Source organism: Borostomias antarcticus (genome assembly GCF_949987555.1).
Source record: "Borostomias antarcticus genome assembly, chromosome: 3".
In the NCBI taxonomy this organism is placed as follows: Eukaryota; Metazoa; Chordata; class Actinopteri; order Stomiiformes; family Stomiidae; genus Borostomias; species Borostomias antarcticus.
Genome location: NC_140236.1, coordinates 18,893,228 through 18,910,854, shown reverse-complemented (window position 1 = coordinate 18,910,854; position 17,627 = coordinate 18,893,228). Strand labels below are relative to the sequence as shown.

Here is a 17,627-nt window from a genome sequence, read left to right as displayed (position 1 = left end):
ACCTGACCATCGGTCAGGACCGTAGATGCTACCTGACCATCGGTCAGGACCGTAGATGCTCCCCCCAACCCCTGCCTCTATCTGGGCTCAGGCACATTCACACTCCCGCACACACAGACACACACCAGTATTTGCCATGTCTCTCCTATGATGTTTTTAGCCTCTCTTACTCTGAAAATGTAATTTAATGTAATGTATTGCTTTATAAATGTTCTTAGCCAATAGACAAACATACTCCAGGAGTTTGCTCGATTGCCTCATTGAGAGGGGTCAGGGAAGAATTTTTACAGCTCACTTTTCTGGCCCCCAGGTGAAACTGTTTTTTTTTGCTTCCCTCTGGAATATGTAGGGGTAGGATCTATGCCCACCCTCCCATTGCTCTCTGTAAAGCGCATTGTGTTGCCTCTGAGTATGAAATGCGCTATACAAATGAAGCTTTGATTGATTGATTGATTGATTGATTGATTGATTGATTGATTGATTGATTGATTGATTGATTGATTGATTGATTGATTGGTTGATTGATTGATTGATTGATTGACGTATTGAATAGGTTAGATGCTCTGTGTGTTGGAACAGGAAGTCTAGAACGTTAGATGTTCTTCGTGTTGGAACAGGGAGTCTAGAATGTTGGATGTTCAGTGTGTTGGAACAGGGAGTCTAGAACATTGGATGTTCTGTGTGTTGGAACAGGGAGTCTAGAATGTTGGATGTTCAGTGTGTTGGAACAGGGAGTCTAGAACGTTGGATGTTCTGTGTGTTGGTACAGTTCACGGGGTCTAGAATAGAGACGTACTGTAGGCCAGATTAGCACATTCTCCTGACCTGTGTATCCATGACACCCAGAGCGTGTGTGTGTGTGTGTGTGGGGGGGGGGGGGGGGGGGGGGGGGGAGGGGTTGTAGGAGAGGGGATGAGAGCCAATCACAGGAGGGAGTGGAAGCCAGTCAGGCAGTCAGCCAGGGCAGGGGGCAGGTAAGGGGCTTGGATGGAGGGAGCCATTCAGGCAGAGAGGGAGGGAGGGGGAGGGGGCAATTGAGAGGGTAGGGGGATGGGAGGGCAGTTGAGAGGGTAGGGGGATGGGGGGGGCAGTTAAGAGGGTAGGGGGATGGGGGGGCAGTTGAGAGGGGAGGGGGATGGGGGGGCAGTTGAGAGCGTAGGGGGATGGGGGGGCAGTTGAGAGGTTAGGGGGATGGGGGGCAGTTGAGAGGGTAGGGGGATGGGGGGGCAGTTGAGAGGGTAGGGGGATGGGGGGGCAGTTGAGAGGGTAGGGGGATGGGGGGGGCAGTTGAGAGGGTAGGGGGATGGGGGGGTGCAGTTGAGAGGGTAGGGGGATGGGGGGGGGGGCAGTTGAGAGGGTAGGGGGATGGGGGGGGCAGTTGAGAGGGTAGGGAGATGGAGGGGGCAGTTGAGAGGTGGTGGCTCAGCCTTTCTCAACCAGGTTGTTGTCATGGAAAAATAAAGCTGCAAACAAGAACATGACCATGACCAGACCAGACCAGACCAGACCAGACCAGACCAGACCAGATCAGATCAGACCAGACCAGACCAGACCAGACCAGACCAGACCAGACCAGACCAGACCAGACCAGACCAGATCAGATCAGACCAGACCAGACCAGACCAGACCAGACCAGACCAGACCAGACCCAGAGTAGTCCAGACCAGACCAGATCAGGCTAGACCAGTCTGTGTGTGTGTGTGTGTGTGTGTGTGTGTGTGTGTGTGTGTGTGTGCTCACCTGCAGGTGGCTGACTATGCAGTAGTGCTCAGGTCCATCCAGACCACAGGTGGAGGTGGCGGTCAGATTCACTGACCGACCAATCAAGAGGTTGCCTGTTGCCGGGTAACAGCTGCCCTCCGTGCAGCCATGGGGGAGAGAGGGGGACTCCTGCCCCCCCACCCTGAGAGCTGAGGAGGAGGAGGAGGGAGAGGAGAAAGAGGATTAGAGATCCACCAAAGCATTAGTGATGAATATAACACTCCGTTTTTGGTGGAACTCATTTGTTTCATGGAGTTCTTCAACATTCCATTTACATTCAGAGGTAGTTTCCTGGACCCGCCTCAGTCCTGAGATCTAAAGCGTTTGTCCAGTGACAGAGCTGTCTAGTCCAGGTGCAGGTGTGGGTTCACGCTGTCCCCAGGGAAGGAGGCGTGTCTCCACTGTATCTCTACTCTCCAGTCAGCAGGCAGGGAGAGGGATGAGCTCACTGGGTACACATCCACTCCCCCCCCTCCCAGGGCTCAGTCCTCTGTGTACCCTCCCTCCCCCCTCTGCTGGAAAGTCCTTTGGGTTCATATATACACACGCACACCCTGGTTGGGAAATCAGGGGAAAATATAATAATAGCAAGCAGGCCAGGCGATATTCCCCAGTCCGCTAACAATGTTGATAATGAATGATGAATAGCCTGCAGTTATTACGTAATGACATAGGGTTGTACAGGTCAGGACATGACAGGTGAGCTCCTCTCTCTCTCTCCCGACCACAGAGTCCTGCTGTAGGCTAGGTTATAACCTGCTGTCCTGCTGTAGGCTAGGTTATAACCTGCAGTCCTGCTGTAGACTACGTTATAACCTCCTGTCCTGCTGTAGACTAGGTTATAACCTGCTGTCCTGCTGTAGGCTAGGTTATAACCTGCAGACCTGCTGTAGACTAGGTTATAACCTGCAGTCCTGCTGTAGACTAGGTCATAACCTGCAGTCCTGCTGTAGGCTAGGTTATAACCTGCAGTCCTGCTGTAGACTAGGTTATAACCTGCAGTCCTGCTGTAGGCTAGGTTATAACCTGCTGTCCTGCTGTAGGCTAGGTTATAACCTGCAGTCCTGCTGTAGACTAGGTTATAACCTGCAGTCCTGCTGTAGACTAGGTTATAACCTGCAGTCCTGCTGTAGGCTAGGTTATAACCTGCAGTCCTGCTGTTGACTAGGTTAAAACCTGCAGTCCTGCTGTAGACTAGGTTATAACCTGCAGTCCTGCTGTAGGCTAGGTTATAACCTGCTGTCCTGCTGTAGACTACTGTAGGTTATAACCTGCTGTCCTCTTGTAGGCTACGTTATAACCTGCTCTCCTGCTGTAGGCTAGGTTATAACCTACTGTCCTGCTAGGTTATAACCTGCTGTCCTGCTGTAGGCTAGGTTATAACCTGCTGTAGGCTAGGTTATAACCTGCTATAACCTGCAGTTCTACTGTAGGCTAGGTTATAACCTACTCTCCTGTTGTAGGCTAGGTTATAACCTGCTATAACCTGCAGTTCTACTGTAGGATAGGTTATAACCTACTGTCCTGCTGTAGGCTAGGTTATAACATACTGTAGGCTAGGTTATAACCAGCAGCCCTAATGTAGGCTAGTTTATAACCTGCTGTCCTGCTGTAGGCTTGGTTATAATGCGCTGTAGGTTAGGTTATAACCTGCAGTTCTACTGTAGACTAGGTTATAGCCTACAGTCCTACTGTACGCTAAGTAAGGCTAGGTTATAACCTGCTGTCCTGCTGTAGGCTAGGTTATAACTTGCTGTCCTGCTGTAAGCTAGGTTATAACCTGCTGTAAACTAGGTTATAACCTGCTATAACCTGCAGTTCTACAGTAGGATAGGTTATAACCTACTGTCCTGCTGTAGGCTTGGTTATAATGCGCTGTAGGTTAGATTATAACCTGCAGTTCTAATGTAGACTAGGTTATAGCCTACAGTCCTACTGTATGCTAAGTTAGGCTAGGCTATAACCTGCAGTCCTGCTGTAGGCTAGGTTAATCTGCAGTCATGCTGTAGGCTAGGTTATAACCTGCAGTCCTGTTGTAGGCTAGGTTATAACCTGCAGTCTGCTGTAGGCTAGGTTAATCTGCAGTCCTGCTGTAGGCTAGGTTATAACCTGCAGTCCTGTTGTAGGCTAGGTTATAACCTGCAGTCTGCTGTAGGCTAGGTTATAACCTGCTGTCCTGTTGTATGCTAGGTTATAGCATATAGAGTCTATAACAGACAGTGTCTGATCCTGCCGCTAGCCTCTCCCCCCTCCCCTTGCTTTCTCAGTCTCTCTCTCATACACAAACATGTCCACGTTCTCCACATCACTGAGTCTGAATGACATGGCCTCATCAGGGCCCAGAGAGAGACAGACAACAAGTGAGAGAGAGTCCTGGAGAGACAGAAAGAGAGAGAGAGAGAGAGAGAGAGAGGGCAAGAGAGAGAGAGGGGGGAGGGGAGAGAGTGAGAGGGAGAGAAAGAGAGGGGGAGAGAGAGAGAGAGAGGGAGGGAGAGAGAGAGAGGGGGAGAGAGAGAGTGAGAGAGGGAGGGAGAGAAGGGGGATGTTTGTTATTCAAGAGGATGTAGAGAAAACAGAGGACACAGAGGGAGTGAGAGAAATACAGAAGCTTAGAGGGACTGAGAGAGAGAGAGAGATGGGGGTGGAATGGGGATAGATAGATAGATAGATAGATAGATAGATAGATAGATAGATAGATAGATAGATAGATAGATAGATAGATAGATAGATAGATAGATAGATAGATAGATAGATAGATAGATAGATTGATAGAGAGAGAGAGAGAGAATCTGGAACAAAGGTCTGAACACTCGGATAAAAAAAAGGGCACAATTATTATAGAGGTAGTATATCTGTTACTATCTAGTAATCTAAGGAAGGTATTTTGTGGTGTAATCAACACAATAATTCAATATTTTTTAAGCATAAGTCAATTTGGCTTCCTCCCAAAACACAGAACTTCAGATCTACTCCCTCCATAAAAAAATATATCATTCAATCATTGTTTTGACAAAACAGACCCCAGGAAAGGGGTGAAAAGGGAAGCTTCCAGTAAAGCCCATTACCCGACCTGGGCTAGGGTTAGGGTTAGAGGAAATCAGATGATCAGGGAGGCTTTAGCTTGACTACAAAGATATTCACTGAAAAAGCTAGAATGTCTTTCATTGCAATTAAAACAAAAAATTGAAAAAGCTAAATCCCTGGAAGAATTTGGCTTAAGCTCTACATTCCGTCCTGACCCCTATCCTGCTACTGTACATTCCATCCTGACCCCTATCCTGCCACTGTACATTCCGTCCTGACCCCTATCCTGCTACTGTACATTCCGTCCTGATCCCTATCCTGACCCCTATCCTGCTACTGTACATTCAGTCCTGACCCCTATCCTGACCCCTATCCTGCTACTGTACATTCCATCCTGACCCCTATCCTGACCCCTACCCTGACCCTAATCCTGACCCCTATCCTGACCCCTACTTTGACCCTAATCCTGATCCCTATCCTGACCCCTATCCTGACCCCTATCCTGCTACTGTAAAAAAAGGGACAAAAGCCACACCGAGAAATTCCAAATGGAATTCTCTAAGTTAAACCCAGCCAACCATGTGTGAGGCAGAGCTGGGACTGGTCATGCACATTCACATCCACAAGACAGTAGTCAACCTCTGGCATCATCTACAACAGGATGACCAGCAATCTACTAAATATAAAGCACTAATAAGCAACCGCACCTCCAAAAACAAGGATCTCCTGATCAGCTTGTTTTGCAGATCACAAATGGAATACAACCCCTCACCCACAAAAACCCAACAAAGTTCGCTAGCTGTCTTTTCAATGTAAGCTAACGTCCGCTAATGATCAGACTGATGATTCAGATGATCAGAATAATTATATTACTAATGTGTTAGGATCAGTTGTTCGGTCCCTCCAGACCCCCCTCCCCAGGAAGAACCCTCGGTCCCGACGGACCCCCCTTTCCAGGAAGAACCCTCGGTCCCAACGCCCCTAGTTAGCTATATGAGCTTGCTACTGGCAGTAGATAGCTAAACTTATAAGCTCTAACGTTAGGTTAGATAATGTTATAGCTACTCTAACACGCCAGACTAATGGTCTTCAAGCATCCACATGAAAAAGCTTACATTAAAAGATCCATCTCAGCATTTATGAATCGATTATCGTTAGGCTTCTTCTTCATGTGGGTACGTTGTTGCGTCCTCTCCCCCCAGGCTCGGGGCCGAGGGGCTATCCTTTTACCACCCCAAGCCTGGGTGAGGGGGTCACCTGGGCTATATATCTGGGCACACCTCCAGGAGCCATGTCACTGTTTCGTCATCCACAACCGTCAGGCCATGCATTCCATTGGGTGTCCGATATATTGGACAGTCCTGGATGACGTGGTCTGCGCGGTTTGTTCCTCAGCGCCACACTCGCACGCCGCACAGGATACGCCGCACAAGCCCCATCTGTGCATTGATGAGCAGAAGCATCTGACGCCGGTCTGGAGGCGATTAAGCCTCACCCATGCCGGTCTGGGTAAGTCCATCCCGGGAGGGGAAGGACCGGCGGCCTGGATGAAATCACGGAGTCTGGAGGTGTTTGCCTCCCACTCCGCACGCCAGGTGTAGTCCGCCCATCCTGCCTTGCTGATGTTAAGGTCTCTGCATTGCTGCAGGAGATCCCATGCTGCAGGCACAAAAAAGTGTCTCGACTTGAGACGCCGGGGAGGTTCTGCTGTTATAGGCGGATTGATGAGGCGGGTGTGAGCGCTACGGCACCAGACCGGTGCGCAATATAGACTGGTGGAGTAGAGGTCTAGGGCTGCCGTACGCAGTGTTTTAGTGCCGGCGCCCCAGCCTGACCGGACCAGTCGCCTCATCAATGCCACACGAGCTGTTAACTTCTTGCACAGTGTCTCGAGGTGTCAGCGGAACGTGAGCGAACTGGCGAGGTAGGTTGGTTCGGCGCTGCATGGCAGGGTGTTCCATCGATGTGTATTCAGAGCTCACGTTTGGTTTCCTTGTTGTTAATGTGGAAGGCCTCCGACACCATCTTTGCCTCGCTGAGCTTCAATCTCCATTTCGGGAGGTATGCCGCTAGTGTCTGCATGTCCTGGCTCAGGGTCTCCTCCACGGCCTGCCAGTCTCCAGCTGAGTACACCAGCGCGAGGTCGTCTGTGTAGGCGTACTTCCTGGAGACTGTGATCGGCAGGTCGTAGGTGTGGATTTTATAAAGGAGGGGGGCCAGGACAGATCCCTGGGGGACGCCATTCTTAAGGCGTCGCAACCTGTTTCGCTGTCCGCTACCGGTGGTGAGGGTGAAGCTGTGGTTTTAGACGAGCTCCATGATCATGCTGACCATGTGCCTGTCCGCCAGCAGGTGGAGCAGCATCGTTAGGCTCATTTAAATTAAGATTGATTTAGAATCGTAAAATCGTTTTTTTCAACCTAGCCCTAGTCTACTAAGTGAAGGTTTTCATGATGCGCCAAACACTGTTTTGCCCAAGTCCCTATTGATCCATTATTTGTAATTCCTGTATAACTGTATAATATAATAGTCCATGTGTTGTTCTTATAGCTGGTACATTCTGCTTTTTTATTACACTGACTTTGTTACCTGTTCATTGTTATTTCATAGAGAAAGAGAGACAGAGAGAGGAAGGTATAGGAGTGGAGAGATGGAGAGATGGAGAGATGAGAGGGGCCCTTTCATCCTCCGCAGCCAAGGGAAAAGTCAACAGAGGCATGCTAGGGCAGGAGCATTCTGGGAGCTGTGCGGTGGGTATAAACATCCTGTTGCCTAGTCTGGGAATCGCACTGGTCCGTGTCACAGAAAGGAGCCACAGCACATCTCCTACATACTACAGCTGTATATAGACACACCTGAACACAATACTGAACACATGGTCCAGATTAGAACGGTCAAGCACACTCAGACCCCAGAGGAGGACCAGAATCCCTGGACTCCGACGGAATCTGGGTGAAGTATTAACACAACATACACCAGGGGAAAAACACACGCACACACACACACACACAGACACAGGCACACACACAAACACACACACACACACACACACACACACACACATACACAGGCACACACACACACACACACACAGGTACAGTAAAGAAGGTGAGGTCAACAAATAGACCTTTGGAATTTGGAGCAACACACATCTGACACTCCCTGGGCAAATAGCCCCTCCAGCCATGAATACACACACACACACGCACGCACACACACACACACACACACACACACACACACACACACACACACACACACACACACACACACACACACACACACGCCTACACACGACTGAGTGTTTAAATCTTTGTGTCAGTATTATGATATAGTATGTAGTAGTTTTGTCACGATACCAATATTTGACCTGCGATACTATACCAGCCAAAGTATCACGATACCAAGTAGTATCATGATACCGAAGAATTAAAATTTGTAATTTTAAAATTGTTATTTTTATGAAGGTGCAATGTATTTACAGTACATTACAGTAAAGTGTCATCACTTTATACGAGTGGTGCATGAATAACATGCATTTAATGCATTACATTGTAGCTCAATAGGTAAGTAAAAAGATACTATGCATATTATGAATTATTACATAATAATATTATATATAATATTAAGTATTTAAAACACATATCTAAAACAACTACTGAATCAGCCATGTATACACACAAGTGTAGTATCACCAACCACCAGTAAAGGTCAGCGGAGGGCCACTGGGTTTTGGTTGATGGCAGTGACGCTTTATCTAGCTTTCACTTTTGTGAACGTCAAAACCAGATCAAATGACCAAATGTCAAGAGGTGGATATCATTGGATTATCATTGGATTCGTCTCAGCCAACATAATCTAGCTCACATTATTTTAAGGAGTTTGGAGTTGGAATAAGAGGACGACAATTTTCATTCAACAGCTGTGCATGATGACATGACAGCAGGTAGGCTAACGTTACTTCATTCGCTTGGCTGGCTAGCTAGCAACAGCAGCACACGCTTTAGCTAAGAGGTTTATTCATTCATTTTTGTAATATTAGCTAATGGCAAGAACACTGCTAAAGTCATACTAACTTCATTATCTCGTCTGTATTCCAGTGCAAGGTCTGGATGATGAGATTGTAGATGCTTATTAAGTTTGGTGTTGCCTTCTTTTGCCTATACGGCATTGCCGCATCGCCTGCACAACGGACGGCCATCATCTATAGCGTTTCCTTGTTTATCTGGTTTAAAACCCAAATACTCTAGTTCCATATTAAACTTTTAGAGTTATGTTTCTTCAATAATGTTACATTTGATGGTGTGGACTCAGAGCTAAGGGCAGTGGCTAGTTGCAAAACTAGAATGGAGAAGTAAGATGCCTCCTTCCCTCCACTAGTCTGGGGGTCCACCTTGGGCAAGTGGTAGTACCCCCTAGCCCCCCTACCTGGGGTTACAGGTAAAATCCCCTGATGACAAAACAACCAAAAGGAAGAGAGACCCGGCCCGGAGGAAGCCCGGGGCCCTCGTCTGGAGCCAGGCACAGACGGAGGGCCCCCCTGCGAGCGCCTGGTGGCCAGGCTTACCACGGAGCCCGGCCAGGCCCAGCCCGAATAAGCGACGTGGAAGCACCATCTCCTCCTCCATCGTCCCGTGGACCCACCACCCGCGGGAGGAATTGTCGGGGTCGGGTGCGCTGCCAACTAGGTGGCGGTGAAGGCGGGGGGCACCGACGGACCGGACCCGGGCGGCAAAGGCTGGCTCTGGGGACATGGAACGTGACCTCGCTGGGGGGGAAGGAGCCGGAGCTTGTGAGGGAGGTGGAGCGATACCAATTACACCTGGTGGGGCTAACCTCCACGCACAGCACCGGCGCCGGAACCAAACTCCTGGATAGGGATTGGACCCTGTTCTTCTCCGGAGTTGCTCACGGTATGAGGCTTAAGGCAGGTGTGGCTATACTAGCTAGCCCCCAGCTGAGCGCCTCTGTGCTGGAGTTCACCCCAGTGGACGAGAGGGTCGCCTCCCTGCGCCTTAGGACTGTGGGGGGGGGGGACTCTGATTGTGGTTTGTGCTTATGCACCGAACAGCAGTTCAGAGTACTCGGCCTTCCTGCAGACCCTGAGTGGAGTCCTTTTGGGGGCTCCTGCAGGGGACTCCACTGTCCTACTGGGGGACTTCAATGCACACATAGGCAATGATGGAGAAACTTGGAGGGGCGTGATTGGGAGGCATGGCCACCACGATCTGAACCCGAGTGGTGTTTTGTTGTTGGACTTCTGTGCTAGTCACGGTTTGTCCATAACAAACACCATGTTCGAACACAAGGATGCCCACAAGTACACGTGGCATCAGAACACCTTAGGCCGAAGGTCGATGATCGATTTCGTTATCGTATCATCTGATCTGAGGCCATGTGTTTTGGACACTCGGGTAAAGAGAGGGCCAGAGCTGTCCACTGATCACCATCTGGTGGTGAGCTGGTTTCGATGGCGGGGGAAGCTTCTGGACAGACCTGGAAAACCCAAGCGTGTAGTGAGGGTGAACTGGGAACGTCTGGAGGAAGAGCCTGTCCGGAGAGATTTCAATTGCCACCTCCGACGGAGCTTCTCAGGCATCCCTGTGGAGGATTCGGACATCGAGCATGAGTGGTCGGTGTTCAAAGCCTCCATTGTTGAAGCTGCGGCTGGGAGCTGTGGCCTGAGGGCCATAGGTACCTCAAGGGGTGGTAACCCTCGGACACCGTGGTGGACAGTGGTGGTCAGGGAAGCCGTCCGACTGAAGAAGGAGGCCTTCTGGGATATGTTAGCCCGGGAGACCCCAGAAGCAGTTGCAGGGTATCGACTGGCCCGGAGGGCTGCGGCTTCGGCCGTGACCAAGGCAAAGCAGCGGGTGTGGGAGGAGTTCGGAGAAACCATGGAGAAGGACTTTCGGTCGGCACCAAAGTGTTTCTGGAAGACCATCAGACACCTCAGGGAAAGTGGGGGACCATCCAAGCTGTATACAGCAAGGAGGGGACACTGCTGACCTCAACTGAGGAGGTTGTTGAGCGTTGGAAGGAGCACTTTGAGGAACTCCTGAACCCGACTAATCCACCCTCTACAATCGAGGCAGAGCCGGAAGATGATGGGGGGTCGTAAATTTCCTTGGAGGAGGTCACTGAGGTAGTCAAACAACTCCACAGTGGCAGAGCCCCAGGGACTGATGAGATCCGTCCAGAAATGCTGAAGGCGCTGGGTGTAGAGGGCTGTCTTGGTTGACACACCTCTGTAACTTTGCGTGGAAGTCTGGGTCAGTGCCGAAGGAGTGGCAGACTGGGGTGGTGGTCCCAATATTCAAAAAAGGGGACCAGAGGGTGTGTGCGAATTATAGAGGCATCACATTACTCAGCCTCCCAGGGAAAGTTTACTCCAAGGTGCTGGAAAGGAGGGTCCGGCCGATAGTCGAACCTCAGATCGAAGAGGAACAATGCGGATTTTGTCCTGGTCGTGGAACTACCGACCAGCTCTTCACTCTCGCAAGGATCTTGGAGGGGGCTTGGGAGTTTGCCCAACCTGTCTACATTTTGTGGACTTGGAGAAGGCTTACGACCGGGTCCCTCGAGAGGTCTTGTGGAGGGTTATGCGGGAGTATGGGGTGAGGGGGTCCCTACTTAGGGCCATCCAATCCCTGTACACCCAGAGCGAGAGCTGTGTCCGGGTCCACGGCAGTAAGTTGTCTTCCTTTCCGGTGGGGGTTGGCCTCCGCCAGGGCTGCGCTTTGTCACCAATCCTGTTTGTGATTTTCATGGACAGGATATCGAGGCGTAGCCGTGGGGAGGTGGGTTTGCAGTTCGGTGAGCTGGGGATCATGTTGCTGCTTTTTGCAGATGATGTGGTCCTGATGGCATCATCTGCCTGCGACCTCCAGCACTCTCTGGATAGGTTCGCAACTGAGTGTGAAGCGGCTGGGATGAGAATAAGCACTTCTAAATCTGAGGCCATGGTTCTCAGCAGGAAACCGGTGGCCTGTCCGCTCCGAGTAGGAAATGAGTCCTTACCCCAAGTGAAGGAGTTCAAGTATCTGGGGGTCTTGTTCACGAGTGAGGGAACCATGGAGAGGGAGTTTGGCCGGAGAATTGGAGCAGCTGGTCCGGTTCTGCAGTCGCTTTACCACACTGTTGTGACGAAAAGAGAGCTGAGCCAAAAGGCAAAGCTCTCGATCTTCGTCCCCACCCTCACCTATGGTCATGAAGGATGGGTCATGACCGAAAGAACGAGATCACGGATACAAGCGGCCGAAATGAGTTTTCTCCGGAGGGTGGCTGGGGTCTCCCTGAGAGATCTGGTGAGAAGTTCAGTCATCCGGGAGAGACTCGGAGTAGAGTAGCTGCTCCTTAGCGTCGAAAGGAGCCAGTTGAGGTGGTTTGGGCATCTAGTGAGGATGCCTCCTGGGCGCCTCCCTAGGGAGATGCGTGTCCGTGGAGGCGTGTCCGGCTGGGAGGAGGCCGCGGGGTAGACCCAGGACTAGGTGGCGGGACTACATCTCCGCACTGGCCTGTGCGCGGCTAAAGATTCCCCAGGCAGAGCTGGTTGATGCTGCTAGGGAAAGGGATGTCTGGGGCCCCCTGCTGGAGCTGCTGCCTCCGCGACCCGACCCCGGATAAGCGGATGAAGATGGATGGATGGATGGATGGACTCAGAGCTAGGGAACGCTTCTGACATTACGATAGCCTACTGAGAACCAGACTGGCTCGTGCCCAGACATACACAGATAACGTCAATATATATTGTGACTGCGGAGATGTATGCACGAGCCAACACATTGGGAGCTGCCACAACGGTGTCGCAAGCCAATGACTGCAGAGATGTGTGCGCGAGTCAACAAATTGGGAGCTGCACAACGGTGTCGCGAGCCAGTCTTCTCATTAGCAGAAACCAGTGTACCGTAGTACCGTATTCCACGGTAGTACCGTTGTATAGAGCTTAGAGTATAGTTGGCACCGTCACGTTTTAGCACCGCGGTAGACCTTTGGTACCGATATATCGTGCAACACTAGTATGTAGAATAAATGTTATTTGAATGAGTAATGTGGTATTAGCTGAGGGCTTGGTCCACCTCCTGACACAGTACCTGGAATGAGTCAGCTATGTTTGCAATCCATCCTCCTTCCTCCATCCTGTCAGTCCATGTTGAAACAGAGACAATTACAAGGCAAGGCACAGCACACACACACACACACACACACACACACACACACACAGTTGTAATTTTTTCTAGCGATGTTTTGTCATGTGAGACTAGTTAGCCCCGTCCTCATGAAGGGCATTTGAACCATTTCCTTTACCTGCTTCCCTCCTGTCTGGACTAGCAGACGGAATGTGATCATGTGTGTGTGTGTGTGTGTTTGTGTAAGAGAGAGAATGTACGTGTATGCAAGAATGCCTGTATGGTATGTGTGTTTGTACCTTTGTGTGTATGCGCACGGGTGCAAGCGTGCATGCATGTGTGTGTGCATGAGTGTGTGTGTATGTGTGTGTGTGCATGCGTGTGTGAATGCGTGAGTGTGTGTGTGTGTGTGCGTGTGTGTGTGCATGCGTGAGTGTGTGTGTGCATGCGTGAGTGTGTGTGTGCGTGCGTGCATGCGCGAGTGTGTGAGAATGTGTGTGTGTGTGAGTGTGTGCGCGTGCGTGCATGTATGTGTGTGTGTGTGTATGTGAGAGTGTGTGTGTGTGTGAGTGTGTGTGTGTTGCGAGGGGGTCTAGGTAGTCCCCTCGGGGGTGCTGCTGTCTTCGTCTGTGTTTTTGCATTCCTCCCCTCAGGGACCAAAACAACCACAAAGAACATCTAAGCCTCAGCTCAGCTCACATCTCACAACACAACACAACAACATAACACAACAACACAATGCAACAACGTAACACAACAACACAACACAATGCAACAACGCAACACAGCAAAGCTCAGCACGAAACAACACAACACAACACAACACAACATGGACTACTCCCTACGTCATCTAAAGTCCTCCATGTTCATGTACACGGAACATTCTAAAGGCACAACTGATCCTACATCAGCGCTCCAGCTCTGAGACACTCAATACATTCAGGTCCAATACAATGAGCACTTTCAGATCAGTACTGTCTCTATACTGTAGATGTGAGCCAGGTCAGCCTGTTAGGGGCTCCATAGCTGGAGCCTTCCCAGCCTGAGAGAGCCTGACAGGCAGCCGCCGCCCTGCTGGGGAGCTCTGAGGAGGACGAGCAGCTCAGAGCCAGAGGGGTGTGAGGACAAGCAGCTCAGAGCCACAGCCCAGCGGGGTGTGAGGTCAGCAGTGTTCATATTCTGACCGGGGGAGTTCTGCTCCACAGTGGGGCAGTGTTGGATGGAGCTGATCTCTGGAACTGAGGTGAGCGATACAGCTCAAAGTATACAGGAGAGGAGAGGAGGAGAGGGGAGGAGAGAAGACACTAAACCTCTGATATTTCACAACTTCTGCTTCTTCTGCACACACACACAAAAACACACACACAAACACACACACAAACACACACACACACACACACACACACACACACAAACACACACACAAACACACACTCACACAAACATGGTACCTCTCTCCATATAGCTGGCTATGACAGGAATGTGGGCAGAGAAGAAAATGTCATTCATTAAGAAAAACATTCCAGGTGTCAGTGTGTCAGACACGGGCCGCTCCGCCCCCCTCCCCAGGAAGACCCCTCGGCCCCTCCAGACCCCCCTCCCCAGGAAGAACCCTCGGCCCCTCCAGACCCCCCTCCACAGGAAGACCCCTCGGCTCCTCCAGACCCCCCTTCCCAGGAAGACCCCTCGGCCCCTCCAGACCCCCCTCCCCAGGAAGACCCCTCGGCCCCCACGCCCCTCTACCTGTGTAGGGGGAGGGGCGAGGGCACGTTCACACACGCTCAGTAGCAGCCCGGCTACCACTGCTCCATCAGGACCAGGCTGGGGTCAGGGGTCAGGTGTGTGTGTGTGTGGGTGTGTGTGGGTGTGTGTGAGAGTTACAGAGTTAATGTGTAGTGTGTGTATAACAGTCCTGAGTTCCAGATGTATATTAACAGAACCTGACGTACTGTACAGGAGAACCTGTACATACCTCTGCATTCAGTACAGGAGAGGAGAGGAGAGGAGAGGAGAGGAGAGGAGAGGAGAGGAGAGGAGAGGAGAGGAGAGGAGAGGAAGGGAGACGAGGGGAGGGGAGGGGAGGGGAGGGGAGGGGAGGGGAGGGGAGGGGAGGGGAGGGGAGGGGAGGAGAGAGGAGAGGAGAGGAGAGGAGAGGAGAGGAGAGGAGAGGAGAGGAGAGGAGAGGAGAGGAGAGGAGAGGAGAGGAGAGGAGAGGAGGAGAGAGTAGAGGAGGGGGGTCGAGAGGAAACCCAGTAATCTGTCTTTAACTGGATTAGGTGGAGCTCAGGTGTACAACTGCTTCCTGTTTTACAGAAGCCCCCTGGACACACACACACACACGTACGCTGTCAAAACACCCCTCAGTCAACAATTAACTCACCAGAGCCCTATTCTGACACTCTCCCACCATGCTGCTGTCACTAGCCTGTCACTAAGCCCACATTCCTCACATACCACTGAGCTAAATGACTGATTTCAACCTGATCTTTAAACTGATGTAAGTTGTTTTCTCCTGAAACAACCTAGTAAGACACAGTAGTACAGGTTAGGAAGGAATCATGGCGTGTTAAGTTGTGTTGGACTCATTGCGTGTTAAGTTGTGTTGGACTCACGGCGTGTTAAGTTGTGTTGGACTCATTGCGTGTTAAGTTGTGTTGGACTCACGGCGTGTTAAGTTGTGTTGGACTCATGGCGGGTTAAGTTGTGTTGGACTCATGGCGTGTTAAGTTGTGTTGGACTCATGGCGGGTTAAGTTGTGTTGGATCATGGCGTGTTAAGTTGTGTTGGAATCATGGCAGGTTAAGTTGTGTTGGACTCACGGCGTGTTAAGTTGTGTTGGACTCATGGCGGGTTAAGTTGTGTTGGACTCACGGCGTGTTAAGTTGTGTTGGACTCATGGCGGGTTAAGTTGTGTTGGACTCATGGCGTGTTAAGTTGTGTTGGCTGGAGCTTGTCATACAGAGACAGAGCTCAAACCACTGATGATTAACTTCAGCACTCCCACATTCCCAGAGCACAAGCCAGTCTCTCCTACAGTAACCCTGGTCTCAGAGATGGTCTCTCCTACAGTAACCCTGGTCTCAGAGATGGTCTTTCCTACAGTAACCCTGGTCTCAGAGATGGTCTCTCTTATAGTAATACTGGTCTCAGAGATGGTCTCTCCTACAGTAATATTGGTCTCAGAGATGGTCTCTCTTATAGTAATACTGGTCTCAGAGATGGTCTCTCCTACAGTAATACTGGTCTCAGCGATGGTCTCTCTTATAGTAATACTGGTCTCAGAGATGGTCTCTCCTTCAGTAACTCTGGTCTCAGAGATGGTCTCTCCTACAGTAACCCTGGTCTCAGAGATGGTCTTTCCTACAGTAATACTGGTCTCAGAGATGGTCTCTCCTACAGTAACCCTGGTCTCAAAGATGGTCTCTCCTACAGTAATACTGGTCTCAGAGATGGTCTCTCCTACAGTAACCCTGGTCTCAGAGATGGTCTCTCCTACAGTAATACTGGTCTCAGAGATGGTCTCTCCTACAGTAATATTGGTCTCAGAGATGGTCTCTCTTATAGTAATACTGGTCTCAGAGATGGTCTCTCCTTCAGTAACTCTGGTCTCAGAGATGGTCTCTCCTACAGTAACACTGGTCTCAGAGATGGTCTCTCTTACAGTAATACTGGTCTCAGAGATGGTCTCTCTTACAGTAATACTGGTCTCAGAGCTGGTCTCTCCTACAGTAACCTGCCCTACAGATAAACAGCCCTACAGGTAGACAGCCCTACAGATAGACAGCCCTACAGATAGACAGCCATACAGGGTACAGCCCTACAGATAGACAGCCCTACAGGGTACAGCCCCACAGATAGACAGTCCTACAGGGTACAGCCCTACAGATAGACAGTCCTGCTCAGTATCAGACCTCTGGGTCCTAGTGCTAGCCAGATGCTGTGGTGAACCTCACCACTAACCCTGGCATCATATCACTGTTAGATGGTCTCTCCCTTCCTCTCTCTCCCTCCGTCAACTTCTCCATAAACCCTGTCATCATTTCCTGTGTGTCTGTGTGCTGTACTGTAATCCTGCTGGCTCTAAGGATGTCTCGCGTTCACAACACCTCTCTCCTCTCTCTTCCCCTCTCACCCTTAATGAATATGTGTTAAAACAGCCCCTGCCTCATGCATCTATCTCTTTCGCTCTCTCCCTCCCTCTCTCTCCCAGGTGTATAGTTTCCCTCAGTCTTTTGTGTTCAGCAACGTACCTTTCACCACCCAGTAGAAATCCCCAACACTAAACACTCGCACACACCCTTAATTATAGGGCTCTTGTGTCTGCACAGAGAGATGTTAGGAGAGGAGGGGAGAGGAGAGGAGAGAAGAGGAGAAGAAAGGAGAGAGCAGAGAAGAGGGGAGGAGAGGAGAGGAAAGGAGAGAGGAGAGGAAAGGAGAGAGGAGAGGGGGACAAGAGGAGAGGAAGAGAGGAGGGGAGGAGGAGAGGAGAGGTTGTAAAGAGGTTTTGAGTTGGACTGACTCACCCAACAAGAGGAGGCCCAGATACATAACCATGACGGACATCAGCTGACCGGGATACGAGCCCTTCTGGTTGGCTGAAACAGAAAGTGAAGGGACTATATGAGCAAACAGCACCATTAGTTGTGAGATAATCCAACAGTACCACGGTAGCACAGCCCTGCTTCTCCAAGGGATCGAACATGAAACCAAAAC

General features: G+C 50.6%; 1 protein-coding gene across 2 annotated transcripts in view; it reads right to left on the bottom strand.

The window, feature by feature from the left end:
- lamb2l (laminin, beta 2-like) overlaps positions 1–17,627 on the bottom strand; it is a 154,871-nt gene that overhangs the window by 91,718 nt on the left and 45,526 nt on the right. For both annotated transcript variants that reach the window (XM_084461799.1, XM_084461800.1), the window contains exons 2-3: positions 17,438–17,509; positions 1,741–1,910 (exon numbers count right to left, since the gene is read on the bottom strand). In XM_084461799.1, the coding sequence (XP_084317925.1) occupies positions 1,741–1,910; positions 17,438–17,477 (210 nt within the window). In that variant the 5' untranslated portion in view covers positions 17,478–17,509. The remainder of the gene's footprint in view (positions 1–1,740; positions 1,911–17,437; positions 17,510–17,627) is intronic.